Genomic DNA, 11,164 nt, shown 5'->3' on the forward strand with positions numbered 1-11,164 from the left:
TGGTTATGGAACGCTGATTGTCAGCGTTCCTCTGAAGGTATCAAGCAAAGCTTGATGCAATCGCCCATCTTGGCGATTGCAGATCAAGACATACCATTCCATGTGGTCTGTGATGCCAGCGATTTTGCAATTGGCTGCGCGTTAATGCAATACGATACAGAGGGCGCGGAGCGCGTCGTCTGTTATCAATCGCGTCAGCTGCAACCAGCTGAACGCAATTACCCAGTGCATGACAAGGAACTCCTTTCCATGAAATATGAATTGGCTAAATTTAGGGTCTATCTCCGAGGAGATAGACCGCTCATCGTATATACGGACCATGCGTCATTACGCACGACCGCAAATAGCCCACACCTCTCACAAAGAATGGCGAGGTGGCTATCCTTCCTCGCGGAGTATAATTTCTCCGTCGAATATAAATCAGGACGACTTAATGTCGTCGCTGATGCGTTACCACGCCGACCCGATTTCGAGTCAGCAGTGCACTCCAACAGTGGAATTTATCCCACTGTTGCAACACTCACTACGAATGTTTCGTCATTAACCTTAGTTGATGACATAAAAAAGCGTACGCAGAAGATAAGGAGCTTCTGCGTTTAATGGATCATCTGATGAATGCTGCGATAAATCTTCTACAGATTTACCGGCTTTATATCAATCGTCATCCGATCAATACTCATCACGCAACGGCTTATTGTATTACACAGTCGTTACCGACGACATTCCACGTGTCGTCGTCCCAACCACAATTATTTGCGCTTGCGCATCATGTATGAGTGTCACGATGCACCAACCGGTGGGCATCGTGGACATGAGAACACTTATCTCACAGTAAGCCGCGACTTTTACTGGCCCCGCCAGTATCAGTTCGTGCGCAAGTACATTCGTGCTTGCGAGGTATGTCAACGGGTGAAGCCGAGCCCTTCAGCCCGTGCGCCTCTTCAACCTCTACCACTTCCGGTTGCGTGTTGGCACTCCGTATATAAAGACCGTCTTCGGATTTCTCAACGACGATCATAAAAACAATGGAATCCTTATTTATGTAGACAGATTCAGCAAGATGGTTCATCTTGCTGCAATACCAGAGGCGATTACGGCTCCGAATTGTGCCCGTGTCTTTATCGACACGGTATTCAAACTCCACGGCTTACCCCGAATATTGGTCTCGGATTGAGATCCACGATTAATGGCGAAATTCTGGCCATCCGTGTTCCGATCTCTCGGAACACGGTTGACTATGGCAACATCCGATCACCCAGAAAGAGATGGTCAACAGACGTAAATCGCGTGCTCGAAGAGAAATTTCGAGGTTACGTCCAATCGTATCCGAATCGGAGCGACTTTTTACCGATGGTCACATTCGCCATCAATAATTCGGTGCATGCGTCCACAACGCATACACCGTTCTTCTTGAATGGCTTACGCCATCCTCGCATTCCCACTCAATTAGAGGGATCCTCTAGTTTAAGGGGGGGTGGACTCAAACGAGCCAAACCATTTCTGGCTCATGCTTATCACGCGTCGAAGTTAACAACGACGCAAGTGATGTCGATCTCGAAGAAATCGACTTCGAAGATGACAATGATCTCTTGGCAGTACGCACAAAGCGTACTGAAAAAGACAAAACAAATGAGTTAGCAGAAGAGTTTCTACTAACTCGAGAATCAATAATCCATTTCCTTCAGGATTCCATTGTTAACGCAGTGGACCGACAGAAACGGAATGCAGACAAACATGGAAGAGCAAATGTTCGTTCATTTCAAATAAATGGTCTAGTACTACTCTCTACGGTAAACTTACCTAAGCGATAAGTCACTTATGTGGGTGGCAGTAAACTTTTACCCAAGTTCATTGGGCCATTTCGTGTACTGTATCGCAGAGGCAATGCGTACAAAATAGAATTGCCACGTAGGATGCGAACGCAACCTACGCTTTATGTTGGTCGGCACCACCCGTAGAATCAGTACGCGGCTTCTCCCGAGGACGGATTTGACCACCCATTTCAAGAAACACTAAAAGATTCTTGAGTTCGCGAACCAGATTCTCATGTTTAACCTGGATTTTCTCATGCCGGTTTCGAATATCCTCGAAACTGCGATGAGCTGACGACGGCTCATCGCGAACAGCGTGATATTTCCGTTCGTACTTCAACATGGAGTACGTACTCTTCGAACGGTCTTCCAATCGCTCGATTTGGTGATTCTACACCGTCTGCTCCATCGAGCGAGGCTTGCCGCACTCTCGGTCAATTTCCTCCTCCAAATCATGGAGGAAGTGATCGGCTTTGTCGATCCTCGACATTAGATCCGACACACGGTTCGGATCTAATTTTACCTCCTCCACCACAACCATTGGTCGATTCCCACGGTAGTCAACGTTTTCTTGTGGAACGTATCCAGAACTACCGTGATGTGAAGGGGCAGCGAACGAGTGAAGGTGGACAATTACGCCAGCGAACAACATATATCATGTTCGCTGCCGTGGTGATTTACCTTCTAATGACAGCTAGGAGCTTCGTTCCCAGCTGGTTGCAGATGTTGAGGGCCTCGTCCGTCAGTATGACGAGACTATTCCGATGGCTCAGAAGGCCTACGAAAAACACGCGCCCCTGGCGCCTATAAATCGTGTGCAAAACGTCAATCGTATCCCGCACCTTGATAGAGATGCTAGCCCTTCCCTAGGGCGAAGAAAGGGAATAGACATCCCCTTTTACCCTCTTCGGGTTGTCAACACAACACGGATAGGGACCAAACCACGTGAGGCATGGAAGTCCAGCCTCACGTGACAACCTATGCAATTTATACTTTGCACCAGTTGGAGTTCGTTTCTAAAACTTAACGCGAATCGCATTAAATTCTTGAAGCCAGGCTTCGCGTCCTATGTCTTTGACATTGCGAATGAACGCGCTCCAGGCTTGCATAAGCGAGAGTTTATCTCGCTTATTGTTGTCATAAAAGCATCGATGCTTAAGAAAAGCATCGAGATAGAAATCTTCCACAGCGCGAAAGTTCGTCGCGCTGGGATCAAGGCCATGTAGCTCCGTTGCAATAAATAAGGGATATTTATTGTGATGAGTAGTCTCTCCAGACAAGCTATTGATTAGCCGTTCTGGCAAAAGCCACGGCGTCTTCTTAGGAGCGAGATGAGACAATTTAATGTCTTCACTCCCCTGAGTAGTACCCACTGAAACAGGGGAACCAACCACAAGAACTTTAATTACGATGGCTTGCGCCATCGTCATCACCTTGCACAGAAACATGTGCAGGTGACCGTACGGGAGACGAAACAGGCGATGCGGGATCATTCTCATCGTCGGATCCAAATAGACTATTAACTTGTCTATCAGAATGAGCCCTCTTATTCGAAGGCTCATTTTTAGCCGCCTGACGTTTATCAGGCGACTGTTCTATTCTTCCCGAGTTGGCCATTACTTCCGACTCGCATTCGTAGTCGACCTCCAAAGAGGGGTCGTAATCACGTGGTGAATCACCACGTGCACCCGCAACATCTAGTCTAGCGCGAGTAGAAGATAGTACGGCAGACGTTCCGTCTGCCGCAAAAGATAACAGTGCGTCACCCACGGCTGCACGAACCGCAGCCGAAGGCGCAGCACTATCAACACCCCGCATGAATTTGTTCTTTATGCGATGGAATTTAAAATGATGGTTCTGACCAATCAACATCATTTTTAAATTTAAGTGGTCACATAGTGACCACTCCATCCAATGACAGTCAGAGTGATTTTCGTTTAAGGGAGGGGTGATGTAACGGGGCGTATCGTTACATGAAATTAACATTAAAGGTTTGAATTTATATATTATCTAAAAGGTAGATAATATTTAGAGGATATTACTTTATATATTAATGTTCAGAATTCTTATCCGTTAGTAGGTATAGGCCATTATATCCATTCATTTCGCAGACTAATCAGCTGTAAAACATAAACAAAGAGAGAGACAAGTACGATTTTAATTGCATATTTAGTATAAGTTTAAAATTTAATTAGCATTAATAGATAAAAAGAAGAGATACTTAATTATATTAAGACTGTTTTCATTTAACCCTCTTTAAGTTAGTTGTCATAAAGAGAAGTCTTCCTCTGCACGTACTAGTGTACATTAAGTGACGTAAGGCACCACTCGCAACTGAAGCAGTGCTAAGTGGACTTGTACTGAAGCTGTACAAGTCGTAGTGCCCCGTTGCATCGCTGAAATCATTGTAAATTGGCTAAGCTGTTATCAGTTTTAGCAAAGGGTGCCCCGCTACAGCATCCCCCTGCTCAATTGTCTGCCTTCAATTAGGCAGTTCTGACCAAACTTAAGAGATTGAATGTAATTTCTACGCTTCTTTTGATGCTTAGTAGATGAAGCCTACACCGCCTCCATGCTCGGTAAGTTAAACATATTAATGGCCCAGACTTCTGCATCTTTCATTTTAAGCAATATATTTTATTTCAGGTAGACGGTCCTCTTTACTACAAAAATATTTTTTATGTCTAAAACGACTAATGGATTCAAGGTAGCTTTGTTGTGGGCAAACACCATTCACCTCGACGTGTACGGAGTAGTTATAGCGATAACGAATTGTGCGTGGTTTCCGGTGCTCTATTTTTTTGGAAACGACGAGGCAGTAGCGTCGCCTGTGCCAACAGGAGCAGGCGAACGGTTGTCTACTGCGCGACGATCGAGCTTGCGACAAGGAAAGCAATTCGAAGCCTTCGCTGCTTTCGGACTCTTGCTCGCATTCCGCATTAAGTCGTATTGACTAAGAGCGCTCCTGCCATCGCAGCAACAAGGACCACGTTGATCGTCATGGATTTTGGTTTGAATTGTGAACGAGTTGCTTGTTATGTGGGAGGACGAAAAGTGAATACATTGTATCTTCGCACAGCTTAATTGATAACGCTTTTTCAAGTGACGTAGGTGGTTTGCGCATCAAATTGAAGCATATATGACCCGCAGTAATGCCCTCTATGATTAAGTTGACCTGTGTAGCCACGTCGATTGGCTGAGGGAGAGCGCACGATACTAACCGTCGCTCATGCTGAATGTAGTCACGCATTGCCCACGCGGCCTTGCTTTATTGCGAGGAAGGCTAATCGGTTTGTTCTTCAGCATGATGTGGCTTGAACACCAGTTTTAAGTCACCACTTTTCATCCTTCCAGTGAGCTTGGAGATGACAAAGTGCGTTTATGCCATATCTTACGATAGCTGGCGCGCTTGGATAGCAATGTCGACAGTACAAGGCAATCATTAAAGCGCCAACAATAGTTGGTGCCCTCGCCGCTGTAGCTGGTAAAATTGAGTTTGACGATGTCGGGCTTCATCAAAAGTGAGATGATTGTGCCTCGCTGACGCAGAGCAACTAGTTTAAAGAGCTCGGGGTCGATCCAATGCGCCGCGATTGTGCGCTGATTTGAATCAAGAGTCGTGCTGAGAACGAAAGTGACCGCGGTGACCGTGGACAAGCGCATCGTGAGTTGAGACCAATCTCGTTGGTGCATGAGAGGCATACCATCAGCGTCGATGAAGGCCGAACAAATTTCGTTAGACGGACTTTGAAGTGCTACCAAGTGTAATAGGATGTGAAGCTTCGTGATGACTTAGACTGAATACTGTTGAGGAAGCGTAGACGAACGCACAAGAATCACATGTGCCACAGCAGCATTTCTAACTCTAGGCCTTTATTATAGCAAGCGCTAGCGAGGCGAAGGACAGGAACCTTGACGTCCTGTAAGTAACAGTTTGCCACGTACTACTTCTAAACAGAGATCTAACTATTCTAATATTACTAATCTAGCAGTCTACCAAAATTAATAATACCTGAAGTCCCCACTACATTAAATAGCTCATGGCACAAATGTACAAATTCATATTGAAATAGAAAAAAACGTACTTGGCATTAAAAAGAAATTATAAAAATACAGCATTTCCACAATAGTAGTTCAACTGAAATGTGTCAACAGATCAAGTTAGCCTCACCCAATCGCTGCACATTTGCAATGTTAGTGGCAACACAGAATTCTTAGTGTCTGTCAATTCGGAATACTCTTCTTTGAATATCCAAAAATGGTTACACAGGTACATGTTTCATGTAAGCACGATGAAGCATCTGACACCTTGTTTGGAGACCATCGATGGCTCGCGGTATTTCTTAAGCACAACGCTTTACTTATAAATTACCAGTATTCATTTTCTTGGATAGATACACAAGGTTAAAGATCACCTTTGTTCGACAAGAAGGCGCCATATCGACAGAAAAAAAGCTAAGTATCCGCTAATCAATTGGTTATACAGAGTAAACGTATCGCGAAACCTTAAATATTCAATAAAGTAGTAGATTTATGCTCAAATTTCAAAAGCCAGCAGTTTTAATGGTCCAAAATATGCAAAAATGCTGTCCGTGCGTAAACAGACTAAACGTTTTGTCAACAACCTGCGATACCATAAAATCGGCTGGGGTGATTTCATTATACTTGAAAGACCCAAGCTTGAGTCGAGGAGAGTCGGGTCCCATTCCTGTAGTCAGGTCTGCTGCAAAGGTAGCTCTTAAGCCATCGTAAGCCTACCAAATTTGCTTGGAAACAAGACGAACATATCTAAAACACTCGTATAGTCGTCAAACCAGTGTGTGGTACTATGATGGCCGCGGCAGAATAGGGAAAGGGCGATCCGGACCGATGAACATAATTAGTTGGTAGGACAACACAAGTTGTCGGTACCAAACTATGGGCACGTCACAATTATTAAACTAGAAAATGCTTTAACGTGTCACGGTGATTGTGAGCGAAATCGAACGAAGTTGGTAAAGAAAGCAAATTACTATTTGAGATTAAATTTCGATCTACTAAAGTTTCTATTCTTTTCTCTTGTGGCCATATTCTCGTGCTATTCAATTCAATGATAGTAGCGATACATGGCTCCTAATTATGCGTAATGAAGCAATCTTAACACTTCCACTTACGGCCACACCAATTCTGACTGTACCACAAATATGGTACGGTGCAGGAAAACGTCGATATACCCAGTAGATACGGCGCGCCCTACTGTGGAAGATCTAGGCTCTGCCGAACCTCTAGGAGGTGAGAGTAAATGAGACCTTAAAACAGAAATTTATACTGCGGCAAAAATGCATTTAGATGCATTGGCATGCACGTTTTCGGTGCGCAAACACTTGAGCTTGCATGCAAATGGTCGATGTGGTTTTTCAAATCTGTATGACCCTGTTCCGCACGACTGCGGACATATAAATGACATAAAAATAAATCTGTGCGTAACCTCGATGAGGGCGAGACGGTTGTGTCTCTAGACCATTTACTGTTGCCCGGGCACTAGAAAGTTCTTACGACATAACCACTCATATAGCCCCCCACTTGAAATACTAACCGCTGCAAGCGGGATATTGCTCGCTTACATGAGCAATTGGTAATTACCATCGACAAAGTGAAGTGCACTGTACATCGAACATCCCGCCATGCTGTTTTGGAGAACATCCTTTTTAGGAATGGGGGTTGTGCTGTACAGCGGTAGCATTAAGCTAATTATAAGCATGCACAATGCGTTATTTACCATTTGGCTTTTTGACACAAAATGTCAGGTAGGTTTGCTTTCTTGTACCATTCCAGCTTTGTACTTAGCACGGAAAAATTCGTCAATGACGTCAAACCGCACCTTTGGTAAAGGTCCCTTTGACCTAGAAAGTACGTGAGATCATCACCACGTCAAAATCTTCCTATTCCTCCGCTGTTTTGGCTACATTGGACTCTCTCATGAGTACGTGATAGTAGCCATCCTAACGCGGAAAAGATAGGGTTTCATGCAAAGCTTGTTGCGATCGCCAATCCTGGCGATTGCAGACCAACACAGACCATTTCATGTGGTCTGTGACGCCAGCAATTTTTGAAATCGGCTGTGCACCTCCAGATGATGTTCGAAGAGGTGTGAGCATGAGCCTTAATATTGATTGGGCTCATTTCCCACACCTCTTCTAACATCATCGGGAGGTGGCAGGGCTTATGGCGCAGGGACCTGGTGAACAAGCCCAGGCCAGGCTCCTGGGTAGTCTTCCTTCCTGCGTCATGCAGGCGTCTATACTTTGTCTCACGCGTGAGCTCGCTGTAAGATATGTGCCCGTGCAGCAGTGCGCCATTGAAGCCGCTACCGATTCCAACCAGCTGTTGGAAGTCAGTAAGTCTGGACTTCCTGATTCCATTGAGTCTTAATTTAAAATACCTCAATTTGAAGATCTTCCGAGAAGACTCTTGCTCTTGCAGCAGCGATTAAAGTACACTTTTCGCAACAAGCGCCTATTGCTCGAAGCGGTGACCCACCCGTCCGTTGGTCTACTTTACTAAATTTGGTAATATTGGAAAAATTAAGTCAAATAATTAATAAATATAACGCCGACCCGATTTCGAGTCAGCTGTGCACCGCAACAGTGAAAGTGATCTTACTGTTGCAACACTCACTACGAGTGTTCCATCATCAACCTTAGTTGATGAAATAAAGAAAGCCTATAAAGAAGATAAGGACCATCTTTGTTTGATGGATCATTTAATGAATCCATCCGATACATCATTTAAAGATTTACCGGCTTTTTATCGATCGTCATCCGATCGATACACAACACGTAACGGCTTATTGTATTACACAGCCGTTACCGGCGACACTCATATTTTTCCAGAGAGGCAGGGTCACCTTGCCTCTCGTGGGGGGGCATGTCCATGCTGTTTTAAGGGTGCAGACCATGCCCCCTACTGCCTTAATGACCCTCACTGGAAGACGCTTAACTCTTGTGAGATGCGCGAAGGGATTGAGAACCTCCAAACACTTTACGAGCGCGGGAAGCAGTTACTCTCTAATGAACCCATTGTGGAGAAGGTCTCGTCGTACTGTCGTACGAGACCCGGTGCGTCCATCATTACTTGAAAACGAGGTTTCCAGCTGGCATGCGAGGGTAGATACCCTCGCCAAGGCGAAGTGCTTAACGCGCTAGCTGTTAATCTAAAAACTCTAAATATTAGCACTCATCGTTTACAGCAATTGGCGGTTGGTCAAGTAATTCAAAATACTCCATTTTAGGTGCGTTAAGCGAATAGCTAAGTCAGGTTTAAGGCAGTAGTTTGCTAAACTATCAGTTAATTTATTTAACTCGTGGGTTCAAATCCCACTTCGACTTATTTATGAACAATTTATAAAATGATGGTATTGGAGCTATGAATATTCAGATAATTTAGAATTTTCAGATGAACCTTTAATTTTCGATAGTTATATGGTACAAGAGGATGATTTAGTGTGTGACAGTATTTAATTCCAGGAACCAAGTCAATTTCATTACGGACACCTCTATACTGGGTAAAACGGATTGTGGACTCGTATATACAACATCTTGACATTTCTAACTTAGGAATAAAATGGATCCGTAGGATTTTTATGAATCAATGATCCACTCCGCGTACTAAACACAGCTTTTTGTGTACTCCAGGACAGCTTTGTCCAGAAGCGATTATGAGTTGAATTCAATCGTTGGTCAAATGACCACCATCTCAGAAAAGATGCCAGCCTGCCACTTCTACGGAGTTCGGCAATGTAGATAAAGTCTGCTACAGTTGCGGCAAGCGCGACCATTCGATGGCTCGCTGCTATGTTTGAGTCCCTAGCAGTACTAAGATGTCAAGCAAGAGGACTCCCTCTTTGAAGGGTGATATCAAGAACCATCGTCCAAGACACAAAAGTTCAGCATCGACCAATAAGGTTTCGAAAAATTCAGGAGCGCAATAGGGGCAAGATGCTTAAGGCTCGGCCGCACTCATCAATAGACGTTTCGTCTAGCTCTAAATAACATGTATTAAGGGGATTACTGCAAAGCTAATTTAATCTTGATGTCACCGGTAACACCATGTAGAAGCGTGTGCAGTTGCTCGCTCGTATCACTTTTTGAGAGTATAGATGCTTCGCGTCCCCTGTCTCGGAGTAGAGACAATGACATTCACGTCCCCAAATTTCTGCCTATATTAGCTCTATACTAGAACTGGTGTCTAATCTGACATCCAACGAGCAATTATGTAGCTCAAATTTATTGTCCAGTGATCGTTTACGTGCCACTTCACGTGCATCAGAAGAGTTCGACCAGAGATGCCCTAGCAAACCACCAATAGTGTCACAACTGACACTCAGAATGGCTTAACCTCGAGTAACCACACTCGGTAGACTTAGACGTCCCACTGCACGTGTCTCAGGGTTATAACACTCTTAAAGGTTCGGCTTAAGGCCTAGAATGCTTTCACCATTTACTGAATTGTGATTGCAACGAGTGTCAGTCGACGGAGTACGTGACGCTCCTGGATTATAAAAGCACTTCATAATTTCCTGAGCGAATAGCAAGCCAGGTGCCCCGTGCCGTTAAGCCACGAGCTAATTGGCGCTAGGTGTTTCGTCGGAAAGTGAGGCCTTAAAGTGGATCCCTTTAAGGACCTGCGGCGCACACGATTGTCCACTGGCTTTTAGCCGTGGAGCAATGCGGTGTCGCCCAGCTCGTCGAGGACGACAGCTGGATGGTGTCGTACGCCATGTTGCATCTTCGCGATAAGGCCTCAAAGTGGGCTTACTCGGCGCTTATGGCGGACAGAAAGGCGTTCCCTACATGGGCGATCTTTAAGAAAAAGATTCGCGCCATATACCAGCCGCCGAACAACGAAGTGTTGCTTCAACCGCGCTTCTTTGGAGCGCGACAGGCGAAGCGATCTCTGCAAGAGTATGTGCAAGAGATGCGCTCGCTGTCGGCGTCCATAACCGTAGGTCCGATTCCGGAGCACATTAAGGTGCCCACGTTTATGAACGGACTACGGCATGGCCCATCGCGACAGGCCCTTTTCAGAAAGGTGCCGTCGACGATGGAAGAGGCAATCCAAATTGCCTTAGTTGAGGAGCAATCCTACAACAGTGCCTCGGCGACAGCTTGGTATAAGCCGTCGGCCGAGAGGACAGATGCCACTCCTATGGAGTTGGGCAATGCAGACGTGGTCTGTTTTAAATGCGGCAAGCGCGGCCATATGATGGCTCGCTGCTATGCCAGGGTCCCTGCTGGGGCAAAAATGCCCAGCAAGAGGACTCCCTTCCCAAAGGGCGATGGCAAGAACCAGCGTGCGAGACGCATGAGTTCTGC

The 11,164-nt window shown here is 45.3% G+C and overlaps 1 protein-coding gene across 1 annotated transcript; it reads left to right on the forward strand.

The window, feature by feature from the left end:
• Window positions 1-4,491: 4,491 nt before the first annotated feature.
• On the forward strand, window positions 4,492-4,764 carry CCR75_005523 (uncharacterized protein; the record flags this gene model as incomplete). Its single annotated transcript, XM_067963604.1, has 1 exon — window positions 4,492-4,764. One exon carries the CDS (start codon window positions 4,492-4,494, stop codon window positions 4,762-4,764), a length of 273 nt encoding a protein of 90 aa, XP_067815798.1.
• Between the last annotated feature and the right edge of the window lie 6,400 nt (window positions 4,765-11,164).

The sequence above is a fragment of the Bremia lactucae genome, linkage group LG8 (genome assembly GCF_004359215.1).
Source record: "Bremia lactucae strain SF5 linkage group LG8, whole genome shotgun sequence".
Taxonomy (NCBI): Eukaryota; Oomycota; class Peronosporomycetes; order Peronosporales; family Peronosporaceae; genus Bremia; species Bremia lactucae.